At 48.6% G+C, this 15416-nt stretch overlaps 1 protein-coding gene across 2 annotated transcripts in view; it reads right to left on the bottom strand.

Moving 5' to 3' along the window:
* Positions 1-13292, bottom strand: part of TBC1D4 (TBC1 domain family member 4) — a 111921-nt gene extending 98629 nt beyond the window's left edge. Inside the window, exon 1 of one of the 2 annotated variants that reach the window (XM_087895545.1) lies at positions 12256-13292. In XM_087895545.1, the coding sequence (XP_087751671.1) occupies positions 12256-12702 (447 nt within the window). In that variant the 5' untranslated portion in view covers positions 12703-13292. The remainder of the gene's footprint in view (positions 1-12255) is intronic. The other variant, XM_034416931.3, reaches the window with a different exon arrangement.
* Positions 13293-15416: the final 2124 nt, after the last annotated feature.

Raw genomic sequence — 15416 nt, 5'->3', positions numbered from 1 at the left:
CCATAGCCACATGATCAACATTCAGATCCTTGACAACTGGTTCATATTTATGACGGTTGCAGTGCCCCGGGGGTCACACGATCCCCTTTTGCGACCTTCTGACAAGCCAATATCAACTGGGAAGCCCGATTCGCTTAACGACCATGTACCTAGCTCAAACAGCTGCGGCGATCCACTTAACCAGACTGGCAGGAAAGGTCGAACAAGGGGGCAAAGCTCACTTCGCAAATGTCTCACTTAGCAACAGAAGTGTTGGGCTCAACTATGGCCATAAGTCGAGAACTATCTGTATCTGTGAATGGCTTTACCCCTGTCTCCCCAAGAGACACATCTAGTCACGTTCTGTCTGAGATTACACCTAGAAGCAAACAAAGTAATAACCAAAAGCCAACATGGGTTTGTCAAAAACAGATCATGCCAGAGTAATCTTATTGCATTCTTTGACAAAGTGACAAAATTAGTGGACCAGAGGAATACTGTTGATATAATTTATTTGGACTTCAGTAAGGCATTTGATAAAGTAGACCATAACCTACTACTAGATAAAGTAGAAAAATGTGAGTTAGACAGCATCACCACTAGTTGGATTTGCAACTGGCTGACCAACTGCACTCAATGTGTAATCCTCAATGGAACTGCATCTACATGGAGGGAAGTATGCAATGGGGTACCCCAAGGCTCTGTTTTAGGCCCAGTACACTTCAACATCTTCATCAATGACTTGGACAAGGGGATAGATGGGGAACTCATCAAATTTGCAGATGACACCAAATTGGCAAGAATAGCCAACACTCCAGAAGATAGGCTCAAGATACAGAAGGATCTTGACAGATTCTACTGGCAATTTGAGATCCTCGGCTGTGAAGCCTGATAGTACCTCCTTCCCCTCCATATCAGCAAATCAGAGGCAACTCCTGTTGAATCTCTTTTGCACCAACACCCAAATCAGGGGGAAAGGTGCCCAACCCTTCCTTACCTGTTACCATAATATTGACTCAGGAGGTTTTAAGTAGCAGAGCTGCCCCTGGACCTTGAGAGTCTCATTAAACTCTCTCTTTGTTATGCTAAATACCTTCAAACGGTCAGGACCAAAAGATTAATAATTAATCAAATCTTTAAAAAAAACAAGACAGGTGAAGGGCTGTTCAAGAGTTCTTAAACCAGGGCGATATGGCCATCTGCCCACAGAGCCCCAAAGATAATTCGAGAGGCCTGGAGGCTAAAACAAATGAAGAATGGTTGCAGGAGTTGGGTCTGCCTAGTTTAGTGAAAAGAAGGATTCTAGCAGAGGTGAAATCCAGCAGGTACTCACAGATTCTGGACAACTGGTAGCAGAAATTTTGAGCAGTTCGGAGAATCAGTAGAGGAAATTTTGAGTAGTTTGGAGATCCGGCAAATACCACCTCTGGCTGGCCCCAGGAGTGGGTTGGGAATGGAGATTTGGCAGTATCCTTCCCCTGCCACGCTCACCAAGCTACACCATGCCCAAGCCACGCCCACAGAACCGGTAATAAAATTTTGGATGTCACCACTGGATTCTAGGGTTGACATGATAGCAGTCTTCCAATATTTGAGGGGCTGCCACAAAGAAGAAGGGGTCAACCTATTCTCCTGAAGGCAGGACAAGAAATCCCAAAGTTAGTCTAGAGAAAAGAAGGACTAGGGATGACATGATAGCAGTATTCCAGTATTTGAGGGGCTGCCATAAAGAAGAGGGGGACAACTTATTTTTTCCAGAGCACCTGAAGGCAAGACAAGAAACAATGGATGGAAACTAATCAAGGAGAGAAGCAACCGAAAACTATGGAGAAATTTCCTAACAATGAGAAGAATTAACCAGTGGAATCGCTTGCCTTCAGAAGTAGTGGGTGTCCCAGCACTGGAAGCTTTCAAGAAGAGACTGGACAGCCACTTGTCTGGAATGGTATAGGGCCGTGATGGCAAACCTATGGCACCTGTGCCCAAAGTGGCACGTGGAGCATGTCATCTGGCATGCATGGTGTTGCCCCGTTCCTCTTCCGGGTTTCTGGCACGCACGTGCACATGACAATCAGCTGGCCTTTGTGCGTGCGGCAGTTCCAGAAACTGGAAGAGCTGGTCTTCCGTTTTCTGGCGTGAGCATGCGTGCTGGCCAGCTGATCGGCGTGTGCTCATGCACAGCAGTAACTGGAGGACTTGCGGCAGTAACTGAAAGTACCTTATCGGGCATGCATATTTATTTATTTTATTAAATTTCTATACCGCCCTTCTCCCGAAGGACTCAGGGCAGTGAACAGCCACGAGATAAAACACATAAATACAAAAAATTTAAAATGAATTAAAAACGAATTAAATAATTTGGCTGAATTTAAAATACCCCATAATTTAAAACAAATTAAAATTTACATTTAAAAATTTACATTTAAAAAGGGGAGAAGATTTAGGCCAGGCCAGCTTGATGGAATAGGAAACTCTTAAGCGCGCGACGGAGGTGCGTAGATCTGGGATCCTTCGTATCTCCGGGGGGAGCTCGTTCCAGATCGTAGGTGCCCCCACAGAGAAGGCTCTCCCCCTAGGGGCCACCAGTCGATATTGTTTGGCCGACAGCACCCTGAGGAGCCCCTCTCTATGGGAGCGTACTGGCCGGTGAGAGGTTATTGGTGGTAGCAGGCAGTCCCATAGATACCCAGGTTCTAAGCCATGGAGTGCTTTAAAGTGATAACCAGAACCTTGAAGCGCACTCGGAAGACCACCGGGAGCCAGTGCAGCTCGCGCAGGAGAGGTGTTACATGGGAACTCCACGTTGCTCCCATAACCACCCGCGCGGCTGCACTCTGCGCCAGTTGGAGCCTCCGAGTGCACCTCAAGGGGAGCCCCATGTAGAGAGCGTTACAATAGTCCAGACGAGAGGTGACGAGGGTGTGAGTGTCTGTGTGTAGAGAGTCCCGATCTAGAAAGGGACGCAACTGGCGGATCAGGCGAACCTGATGAAAAATCCTCCCGGTCACGGCCGTCAAGTGTTCTTCTAAGGACAGCCGTGATATGCCCCCTGGGCAACTCCTCTCCTTCTTCTCCTCTTCTCCTCAGGTTACGGCCTTGACGAGTGCGTGTGCATGCTTGAGGTACACGTGTGAAGTGCACAGGTGCGTGCGAAGTGCTCCCTTTTCGGCACTTGCTGCCACGATGGCGCTCCCTTTTCGGCACTTGGTGCAGAAAAGGTTCGCCATCACTGGTATAGGGTTTCCTGCTTGAGCAGAGGGTTGGACTAGAACAGGATCTTCAACCCTGGTGCGGGGACTGCCATCAATTCGCGGCATGCCAGAAATCGGGCTGCACAAACAAGGGAAGCCCCATTCCCGGGATGCAGGAAGCACACAAAACCACACACCCCTCCAGGCCACACCCCCTCGAGGAAAAAAAAAACTCTATATGGAACCGGCCCCTGCAGCCCAAAAGGTTGGGGGGGGGGGCACTGGACTGGAATACTTCCAAGACCCCTTCCAGCTCTGTTATTCCATTATTTCTGCTCTCTTTCTGGCTGCTGGAAGTTACGCAATTTAATACAACGTACAAAGAAATGAACGTACACTTTCATCTGAAAACGAAGCATACGTTTTCTAGAAAACACAAGAACGAATAAGGGAATTCGGGCTTCAAAGCGCGTGTGATAAAATAGGACAAAATTAATGAACTATGTTAGGGAGTTATTATAGCAATGGATTAATTACGGATTAGTAAACTGAACCTACTGCAGACTCAGTCCACACCCCAATAGGAAAAGAAAACTCAGCTGTGAAGAGAGAGTAAAATTACCCCAGCATATTTACTTTTATGCCCTCTCCAGATTTCCTTCAGCCTTGAAAACCCCCTGAGATTTAGCCCAGAAGGAACTTTTTTGGGTGCACATTTTTGGGTGCAACCTGGTTCAGAGCCAGCGCTGTCCGAAGACATCTCCGTGCTCATGTGGCCGGCATGACTAAGCGCCAAAGGTGCACGGAACGCTGTTATCTTCCCACCAAAGGTGGTCCCTATTTTTCTACTTGCATTTTTTACGTTGCTTTCGAACTGCTAGGTTGGCAGAAGCTGGGACAAATCACGGGAGCTCACCCTGTTACGCGGAGCTAGGGATTCAAACCGCTGAACTGCCGACCTTTCGATCGACCACGTCCCAGTTTATTTGGCTTAATTGGGATCAAAACTTTGTTTTAAGGGTTTGATTGTGGGGTTCTCTGGTCCCTGCCCCCACCAAACATTGGAGAATGTACCTAAACACAATTTCCATCCTTGGTTTACGGTACTTCTGCCGCAGCTTCCTGATGCTTTGAAGCATTTGGAAATGCTGTTCCAGCTTTGTTCCTATCTGTTCCCTCAAAGGAAATGACCCCAGGCCCCCTAGGTTGAAATTGTCTTGCAGCTTAAGGATCTCTGTTTCTCAGAACACTTTCCATAGATGGGCTTAACCAGGGGTGAAATCCAGCAGGTTCTGACAGGTTCTGGAGAACCGGTAGCGGAAATTTTGAGCAGTTCGGAGAACTGGCAAATACCACCTCTGGCTGGCCCCAGAGTGGGGAGGGAATGGGGATTTTGCAGTATCTTTCCCTTGCCATGCCCACCAAGCCACGCACACAGAACCGGTAGTAAAAAAAATTGGATTTCATCACTGGGTTTAGCTAGGAAATATAGGAGACCCAAACAACACAATCTGCAAAACCAAGCTCTGTTGTTAAGACATTATAATTAATTTTATGAAGTCCCCGTGTCCAAACAAACTTCTCTCACCTTTCTAAGGGAGATGATAATGGATCTTTGTCCTGCTCCTTTTGAGATAGAGAAAGCCATCATCCATTCCATAGCATCACCCAAGGCTGAAGGACAGGCTCCAGGCTTGCCTCTATCCTTCCTCATGCTTCTTCCAGGAACTCCTGGCCAAGCAGCAAAGAGGCCCAAAGCCCCCAGGGCAGGGATGAAGGCATCCTGGGGGAGAAGATCCAGAGCTGCCCCTTGACCCTTGGCTCTTTTGGCCATGGCTCCTCCCCTCTCACCCAGCACTTCCCAGCATTCATTGCCGTTACAACACCGCAAGCAGTGGTGGGTTTCAAAATTTTTTACTACCGGCTCTGTAGGTGTAGCTTGGTGGGCGTGGCATGGCTTGGTGGGTGTGGCAGGGGAAGGATACTGTAAAATCTCCATTCCCACCCCACACCAGGGGAAGGATACTGCAAAATCCCCATTTCCTCCTGATCAGCTGGGACTTGGGAGGCAGAGAATAGATGGGGGCGGGGCCAGTCAGAATTTTTACTATCGGTTCTCCGAACTACTCAAAATTTCCGCTACCGGTTCTCCAGAACTGGGCCGAACCTGCTGAAACCCAACTCTGACCGCAAGGCCAAAGCAGCCACAGGAGAATCTGCACAACATGGCCGCGTTCAAGCTACCAGAGAAAGTTTAAAGAAGTTCCAATTTTGAATGCCGAATGCAGGAATCCTAAGAGAACGCACCCTTGATGGTTTCTTTGAGATGATTCTTCAGCGACAGAAATAAGGGATTTGAGTTTGGCCCAAAGCTGCCAAATCTGTCATTGCAAAACACTGGAAAACTATAATAAATTCTTCGTTTGGAATCAGAGACATTTACGAATGTGGGACATCACTCCAACTGCAAAATAAAGGGATGCCATGCCAAGAGCTTGGGATGAAGCTTGCAAGCAAGGAAAGGTTTATCCCTAACCGGATATGATCTTTTCCATCTCAAGAACATGGAAAACTTGGATTAGAATTGCAGAAAGTGCTGGGTGAGAGGGGAGGGGGCATGGCCAAGAGAGACAAAAAGAGAGACAAAAGTGCCATATAGCAAAAGGGTACCATCCATTCTGGATGCTCTCTTTGCATCCCCCAGTGAGCAGGAGGTAGGGCTCAGTAGCTGGATTCCAAGTTTTTGTTTATCTGTAAACATTTCTGCTTGGAAATACAGAATACGGAGTCGTTCCTGTGTGTACTTTTCCATGTTTCTTTGTTTGCTTTTGTTGTTATTTCTATTTTTTAATTTATTTTTTTGGTTATGGGAGGGAAATTGACTTTGGTGGTGTGCTTGCACGGCTAAAAATAAAAGCAATAACGTGCTGAACCAGCATCTCAAAAACAATTTTTTAAGAAGCCGAGCATTTTTTATTTGTTCCTGTTCTTTTTGCTAAATGTACATTTGTCAAGGGAAGTCTTGAGGGATCTTCCATTAAATGGCACCTTAAAACAATCTAGAGGTTAACAGAATACAGAATAAGAGAGTTGGAAGGCACCTTGGAGGTCTTCTAGTCCAGTGGTCCCCAACCTTTTGGGCACCAGGGACTGGTTCCATGGAGATAACTTTTTCTGTGGACTCAAGGGGACATGGTTTTGTGCCTGTATCCCACGGATGTGGCTTCGCTTGTTTGTGCATCCCGGTTTCTGGCATGCTGCGGACTAGTGGCAATCTATGGACCAGAGGTTGTGGACCCCTGTTCTAGTCCAACCCTGTGCTCAAGCAGGAGACACTATTTATTTATTTATCTATCTATCTATCTATCTATCTATCTATCTATCTATCTATCTATCTATCTATCATCTATCTATCTATCTATCTATCTATCTATCTATCTATCTATCTATCTATCTATTATTTAATGCAATTTATATGCCGCCCTATCTCCGAGGACTCAGGGCGGCTCACAACGGTAAAATGCATAATTCCTGCCAATATAAAATTAAAATCCCAATTTAAAACAATTTAAAAATTCATTAAACACCCCCCCCCATATCAGTCCAGGCTGCGGAACAACCAGGTCTTCAACTCGCGGCGGAACGAGCGAAGGTCAGGGGCCATCCGGAGCTCCAAAGGAAGCTGGTTCCAGAGGGTGGGTGCGCCCACAGAGAAAGCTCTCCCCCTGGGGGTCGCCAGCCGACACTGTCTGGCCGACGGCACCCTGAGGAGGCCCTGTCTGTGGGAACGCACTGGTCGATTGGGGATTGTCGCTGGCTGCAGGGGGTCCGACAAATATCCCGGGCCTAGGCCATGAAGGGCTTTGTAGGTAATAACCTTGGTAATATACCAAGGGTGTCAAACTGGATTTCTTGGAGGGCCGGATCAGCATTGTAGTTCTCCTCCGCGAGCCGGCCGGGAGTGGGGAAGACAGGATGGACACCTCCTACAGCACCCTGCCAGCCAAAACGGGGCAAGGGCGGCCATGTGAGGCCCCCCGCATCTTGTTTTCAGCCTGGATGGCCTCCCACAGCACCCTGCCGGCCAAAACGGGACACAGGGGGCCTCGCACAGCCCCCTCATGCCCTATTTTGGCCAGTAGAGGCACTGTGGGCCAGTCCTTCCCTGTTTCCAAGCTGGCCCAGATTTAAGCATCCGGTAGGCCGGATCTGGCCCGTGGATGTTGAGTTTGGCATCCCTGCCCTATATTATTCTGTACAAATGACCAACCAATCTCTTCTTATAAACCTCCAGTGTTGGAGCATTCACAACTTCTGGAAGCAAGTTATTCCACTGATTGATTGTTCTCACTATCAGGAAATTTCTTCTTAGTTCTATGTTGCTTCTCTCCTTAGTTAGTTTTCATCCATTATTTCTTCTCCTGCTTTCAGGTGCTTTGGAGAACAGATTGATCCCCCTCTTTTCTTTGGCAGCCCCTTAGATTTTGGAAGATTGCTATCATGTCACCCCCTTAGTCTTTCTTTTCATTCAACAGTTGGTTCAGAATTTTTCTGGTGGAAACAAGTAAATCCCAGGTTTCCAAGACTATATGACCATCAGTGGTTTCACACGCTTGTGCAAAAAGAAAAGATCAAGAGTCTCACCCTTGTACCTCTTGTCTCTTGTTACATACCGCTGAACTTTCATGCCTCTTTCCTGGGGAATTGGTGAGACACATGGATATGCATTACATTAGCCCCGAAGGCAAATTCCTCTATCCCAAATACAGGTTCTTCCTCAAGTAGAAAGGCCTGGTGTGCTATTAAAGGACTTTATCAAGGAAGCGGGGGGAAAAGGAAGTGATATTTTGGGATACAGAAGCATTTGAGGGCAACTTGAATTCTTCCCCAGAATATTTTTCCATCTCTCTCTCTCTCTCTCTCTCTCTCTGTGTGTGTGTGTGCGTGTGTCTGTCTCTCTCTGTGTGTGTGTCTGTCTGTCTGTCTGTCTCTGTCTCTCTCTGTGTCTCTGTCTGTCTGTCTCTCTGTCTCCCTCTGTGTGTCTCTCTCTGTGTGTCTCTCTGTCTCTCTCTGTCTCTGTCTCTCTGTGTGTCTGTGTGTCTGTGTCTGTCTGTCTCTCTGTCTCTCTCTGTCTCTGTCTGTCTCTCTGTGTCTGTCTGTGTCTCTGTGTCTGTCTGTCTGTCTGTCTCTCTGTGTATGTGTGTGTCTGTCTATCTCTCTCTGTGTCTCTGACTCTCTCTGTGTCTGTCTCTGTCTGTCTCTCTGTCTCTCTGTCTGTCTCTCTCTGTCTCTGTCTCTCTGTCTCTCTCTGTCTCTGTCTCTGTCTCCGTCTCTCTCTCAGAGCTCTTAACTGTGGGTTCCCTGCAACTTATGAGAAAAGGGAAGGCAAGAGAGTTCCTTTCTACACTCACCCAGTTCACATGTCTAATTTTATTCCAGAAAGAGTATAAGGATCTTAGCCTGCTTCTCCTGCAATGCCTCCATGTCAGAAGGCTGAAACTCAGCTGTTTTCCTCAAGTCATTAAAAAAAAGCCACTCCCCAAACCCATCTCTCCTCCCATCTGCCTTTCTTTCTTCACATAACCCTGAGCAGCAAACAGATCCTGAAAGTGATCACAGAGAGGGAATGCCACCATCTTGCTCTTAACAGACCAGGACACTAATGGACGGATGGACATGTGGAACCAGTGTTGGAATATTGCATCCAATTTTGGTCACCACGATATTAAAAAATTGTTGAGACTCTAGAAAGAATGTAGAGAAGAGCAGCAAAGATGATTAAGGGACCTGAGGATAAAACATACGAAAAATGATTGCAGGAACTGGGAGATCGGACAAACATTTGTCTGAAGTAGTATAGGGTTCCCTGCCTGAGCGTTAGACTAGAAGACCTCCAACTCTGTTATTCTGTATTTATTTTATTTGAATATATGCAGAGGCCACCTCTAAAACACAATTGAGACATCCTTCTCAGTCTGTTCCAAGATGCAGCTCCTTTCTGCTTCTCTAAGGAAACCAGGGGAGACATGATAGCAGTGTTCCAATATTTGAGGGGCTGCCACAAAGAACAGGGGGTCAAGCTATTTTTCCAAGGCACCTGAAGGTCAGACAAGGAATAATGGATGGAAACTGATCAAGGAGAGATTCAGCCTAGAAGTAAGGAGAAATTTTCTGACAGTAAGAACAATCAATCAAAGAAACAATTTGCTTTCAGAAGTTGAAGGTGGCTTCAGAAGTTGAAGTTGAGGGATGCTAGCCAGAAAAAAACAAATTGGGAAGCTAAAAGATCAGAAGCTTTCAAGAAGAGATGGACTGCCATCTGTCAGAAATGGTGTAGGGTCTCCTGCTTGAGCGGGGAGTTGGACTAGACGACCTACAAGGTTCCTTCCAACTCTGTTAATCTGTCAACAGCATCCCAAGGATTCTCTGGTTTAGGAGATAATTCTAACGCAAGGCATCTTTCATAGGCTCAGCCAGGAGAAAGGACCAAAACATCTCAGTTCCAATCCAAGCTGGTTCTCCTTCAACAAAGTTCACTAAGCTCCTGGCATGTGAGGGCTTCTACGGGAAGGAAGATCTGACATGCCAGCAAGTTGGGATTGTTGTTGTTAGTTGCAAAGTCGCGTCCGACCCATCGCAACCCCATTCCTCCAGGCCTTCCTGTCCTCTACCATCCTCTGGAGTCCATTTACGCTCACGCCTACTGCTTCAGTGACTCCATCCAGCCACCTCGTTCTCTGTTGTCCCCTTCTTCTTTTGCCCCCAATCTTTCCCAGCATTAGGCTCTTCCCCAGTGAGTCCTTCCTTCTCAATAGGTGGCCAAAGTATTTGAGTTTCATCTTCAGGATCTGGCCTTCTAAAAAGCAGTCAGGGTTGATCTCCTCTAGGACTGACCTGTTTGATCGCCTTGCAGTCCAAGGGACTCGCAGGAGTCTTCTCCAGCACAATAGTTCAAAGGCCTCAATTCTTTGGTGCTCAGTCTTCCTTATGGTCCAACTTTCACAGCCATACATTGCAACTAGGAAAACCATAGCCTTGACTATACACACTTTTGTTGGCAGGGCGATGTCTCTGCTTTTTAGTATACTGTGCTTTTTAGTATGCCGCTAAAGTTGGGATACTCGGCCCGAAAACCAAAAGGTTCCTATATCAGAAGGTGCCTCCATGGTTCTCAAGCTCAGAGTTACAGGCAAGCAAGAGTGATCAGAAGCCCAGTCATACTTCAGTTTGAGGAAGGGGAGTTGCAGTCTGAGTCAGACAAGCGCAAAAATGATACCCAAGTGTGAAGCCACTCAACCAAGCTCAACTGGATCTGCCATCCCCTCTGCCTTCCTGCTCATCCAGCAGGTTAAAGAGGCCACAGGAGGTTCCTACCTTGTTCAAGGCACCTCCCTCAAGCGTGCCTGATTCCAGGGATCACATGGATATGCATGCATACAACCTTCTGGGCAACGGTTCAAGATAGTTTCCCCTGCCTTCTTCCAGTAAGGTTTTGCCATGTTCCCATCTAGCCTAGAGCAGGGATCTCCAACCTTGGCAACTTTACGCCTTGTGGACTTCAACTCCCAGATGCTGGCTGAGGAATTCTGGGAGTCCACAAGGCGTAAAGTTGTCAAGGTTGGAAACCCCTGGCCTAGAGGCCTTGGAACTCCTGCTTTCTCCATTCAAGGGCAATCCCCTCTCCTTCGCTCCCTCACTCCCCCACACACTCCCTCCTTCCCCCACACACTCTCTCTCTCACACACACAGACACCACAGGGGGAATCAGCCACAGTTGGCCAAGACTCCACATCCAGGTCATCCTGCTATCTAAGCCCGCACACCCATCTGGGATTAGTAGCCCACCTTCACGTCTCCTCATCCAGTGATGGGATTCAGCCAGTTCGCACCACTTCGGGAGAACCGGTTGATACCTTTCTGAGCAGTTTGTTGGAAGAAATCATTAAGGCAGAGAACCGGTTGTTAAATTATATGTCAACGTCTAGGGGGAGGGCGTTCTCTGTGTGCGCTCCCACACGCTAGAATGAGTTACCTACGGGAGCTCCGTATGGCTCCTGATCTCCGCTCCTTCCGTCGTGACCTGAAGACCTGGCTGTTCAAACAAATGGGCTGACTACGATTCTTGGTTTTAATATTTTAATATTTATTACTTATTTGGTTTTAAGGGGATTTTATTGTTGCATGCTTTTTAACTTGTGTTCGCCGCCCTGAGTCCTTTGGGAGAAAGGCGGCATATAAATACATGAAAGGAAGGAAGGAAGGAAGGAAGGAAGGAAGGAAGGAAGGAAGGAAGAAAGAAAGAAAGAAAGAAAGAGAGAAAGAGAGAAAGGAAGGAAGGAAGGAAGGAAGGAAGGAAAGAAAGAAAGAAAGAAAGAAAGAAAGAAAGAAAGAAAGAAAGAAAGAAAGAAAGAAAGAAAGAAAGAAAGAAAGAAAGAAAGGAAGGAAGGGCGGGCCTTGGTAGTACAGTGGTCTAAAGCACCCTGTCATTAACACAGCTGCCTGCAATTACTGCAGGTTCGAATCTTACCAGGCTCAAGGTTGACTCAGCCTTCCATCTTTCTAAGGTAGGTAAATTGAGGACCCAGTTTGTGGGGGCAATAAGCTGACTTTGTATAAATATACAAAAGTATGAAGGCTATTGCTTAACGCATTGTAAGCCGCCCTGAGTCTCTGGAGAAGGGCGGCATATAAATCAAATTAAAAAAGAAAGAAGGAAGGAAGGAAGGAAGGAAGGAGGAAAGAAAGAAAGAAAGAAAGAAAGAAAGAAAGAAAGAAAGAAAGAAAGAAAGAAAGAAAGAAAGAAATAAATTTGAATCCCACCCCTGTCCTCATCCCACCTATAACTTGGGGTGGGGAGGGGTCTTGTCCACAACAGCCAGGGTTCCTCTCTTCCCCCAACCTTCCCCCAACAATGCCAAAAACAACAACAAACAAATTGGGAAAAGATCAGAAGGCCACAACCTTGTCTGGAAAACGATGGGGGTGGTGCTAGAAGACCTCAAGGCACCCCCCCCCACGCTTCTGGTCCCGTCTCTGATGGAAGCCCATCCATCTCTCCCCCCCCCCAATTCCCACAAGCTCATACCTGGTTGGGGTCGGTAGCCCGGAAGACGTGGCAGGCGACGGGCGAGTCGGGGTCGTCGGGCTGCGCCTTGATCAGGTAGGCGAAGTAGGTGAGGTCCTGGCTGTTGTGGACGAAGCGGGAGATGTGCTGGGCTTTGTGCTCGAAGATAAAGACGGCCGAGCCGGGGGCGCCGCCGGGCGAAGAGGGCACGCAGCGCAGGGTGGGCGCCGAGCCCAGCAGCAGCAGCACCTCCCGAGCCGGTGCCGCGCCCGGTTCTGGCTTCTGGCTCCGGCGCCGGACTTCGGCCATCAGCCAAGGCAACATGGGCAGCGTGGCACGGCGGTCCAAACTGGTGCAACCCACGTAAAAGAGTCGGAAACGTTTCTCGCCGCCTGGCCGGACCGGACCAAAACCGGGACCTGGTTCGGGCTCTGGAGCCAACGGGTGCGGGAAGGGCGCCGTCTCCATCGGGGCTCAGGGGCCGGTTGCTGGCACCCGCGGGGCGCCGCGCACCGGAGTTCGGCCTCCGCAGCGGCTCCGAGCTCCCCCCCCTCTTCCCCCAGCCACGCGTCCTCGGCCGTTTGCACCGATCCGGAGGCAGACAGGCAAGCAAGCAAGCAAGCAGGGTCCGCGGACGCGCGCCTCGCTGCGCCTTTTACCCCGCCTTTCTCCTTCCAAGGGGGTCTTGACTCTTGCAGCCCCCTCCCACCCACCCACCTACCCACCCCCAGCGCTCTCCGCAAGGCTGGTGAGGCTCCCGCCCCGCCGAGGGTGGCCGGCTGGCTTCCTCGCCCTGCCCAAGCCGGGAAGGCAGCCAAGCCAAGAGGTGGCGCGGGGGAAAAGGGGGCCGCGCGGTGCCTTGCGCCTCCTTCCTTGCCCCTTTTTCGCTGCTGCTGCTGCTGTTGCTGCTGCTGCTGCGGCTGGCGGTGTTGGGTGTTCCAGTTCTGACGGCGTTCCCGTTTTCCCTCCCCGGGTGAAGCTGGCGGGCCAATTAGGAGGAGACCTTCGTTGCTGGGCGCGGGAGGGGAGGCTCCCCGCAGCCCCGCAGGCTCGTCCTTGCAGGCTCAAGCCGCCGGGAAGTCCCGAGATTTGGAAAAGAAAGGAAGGAAGGAAGGAAGGAAGGAAGGAAGGAAGGAAGGAAGGAAGGAAGGAAGGAAGGAAGAAAGAAAGAAAGAAAGAAAGAAAGAAAGAAAGAAAGAAAGAAAGAAAGAAAAAAGGAGGGAGGAAAAGGAAAAGGAAAAGGAAAAGGAAAAGGAAAAGGAAAAGAAAGAAAGAAAAAGAAAAAGAAAAAGAAAAAGAAAAAGAAAAAGAAAAAGAAAAAGAAAAAACGGCGCCCGGCGCTGCTTTCTTCATTCTTAGCCCGCCAGGCTCGTTCTGGAAAGCGGACGAACCGAGTCGGACTTCCCCCCCGCCCCGCAAAAAAAATGGACCAAGGAGGAAAGAGGCTTTCCTGCCTAAGCAGGGGGTTGGACTAGAAGACCTCCAAGGTCCCTTCCAACTCTGTTATTCTATTCTAATGGAGGCAAGACAGCCAAAGTGGGTGGGCTGGAGCAGGAGCCCCCCCCACCTCCCCACTGGGAGCTTTGGAGGGGCTCCCCATCTCTGGGCTCTCCACGAGAACCAGCCCCCTCTTCTCTTTGCGTTAAACGCAGAGCGTGGGTAGCCTCCGCTGGAACAGAACAGAATAACAAAAGAGTTGGAAGGGACCTTGGAGGTCATCTAGTGCAACCCCCTTGCCCAAACAGGAGCCCTTCCACCATTTCTGACAGATAAGCAGTCCAATCTTTTCTTGAAAGCTTCCAGCAATGAAGCTCCCACAGCTTCTGAAGGCAAGCTGTTCCATCTCTCTCTCTCTCTCACTCTCTATCCCTATCATCTATCTACCTACTTACCTACCTACCTACCTACCTATCTCTCCCTATCATGTCTGTCTGTCTATCTATCCACATCTATCTATCTATCTATCTATCTATCTATCTATCTATCTATCTATCTATCTATCTCTCCCTGTCTGTCTGTCTGTCCATCCATCCATATCTATCATCTATCTACTATATATCAATCTCTCTCTCTGTTTCCCTACCTACCTACCTCTATCCATCCATCTATCTATCATCTATCTATCTATCTATCTATCTCTCCCTATCATGTCTGTCTGTCTGTCTGTCTATCTATCAATATCTATCTATCTATCTATCTATCTATCTATCTATCTATCTATCTATCTCTCCCTGTCTGTCTGTCTGTCCATCCATCCATATCTATCTATCATCTATCTACTATATATCAATCTCTCTCTCTCTGTTTCCCTACCTACCTACCTCTATCCATCCATCTATCATCTATCTATCTATCTCTCCCTATCATGTCTGTCTGTCTGTCTGTCTGTCTGTCTATCTATCCATATCTATCTATCTATCTATCTATCTATCTATCTATCTATCTATCTATCTATCTCTCCCTACCTGTCTGTCTGTCTGTCTGTCTGTCCATCCATCCATATCTATCATCTATCTACTATATATCAAACTCTCTCTCTCTCTCTGTCTCCCTCCCTCCCTCCCTACCTCTATCCATCCATCCATCTATCTATCTATCCTACCTATGTATGAAGAGAAGAGAAGATAGAAGAGAAGAGTTGACTTAGAAGGGACCTTGTAAGTCATCTAGTCCAACTCCTCCACCCCCACCCCAAGCAGGAGACCCTCCACCATTTCTGACAGATGCAGTCCAGTCTCTTCTTGAAAGCTTCCAATGATGAAGCTCCCACAACTTCTGAAGGCAAAGCTTGTTATGTCCTGCTACTTTTGCGTCCTGAGAATGAGAGACTCCGCTAATTACACATGCAAATACATCGATTAGGGCAAAGCAACGCTTTGAAAAATGCTTTGGATCTCCGCTCCCTACCCATCCCGGCGCGGGGCCAGGTTGCTCCGGGCTGAAACGCAATGAGACTCGCCCGGGGTTGCGTCTATAAGTCTATAACAGCGAAGGGATACATGCCCGGGCTTGCTGGCAGCCCCACAACTTGCGCGTTTGCCTGGGAAACGGCAGCTGTGCACTCTCGGGAGCTGCGCCTTGGTGGCGGAGGTGCAACAGAGGCCAAACACCTGATTCCTCTTGCAGAGCCGTCGGGGAGCGGGGCGTGCACACCTTGGCGTGCTCTTTGCGCCAGACACCTG

Source organism: Pantherophis guttatus, chromosome 5 (assembly GCF_059756535.1).
Source record: "Pantherophis guttatus breed Tessera chromosome 5, ASM5975653v1, whole genome shotgun sequence".
Classification (NCBI taxonomy): domain Eukaryota; kingdom Metazoa; phylum Chordata; class Lepidosauria; order Squamata; family Colubridae; genus Pantherophis; species Pantherophis guttatus.
This window is presented reverse-complemented; position numbering and strand designations above follow the sequence as displayed.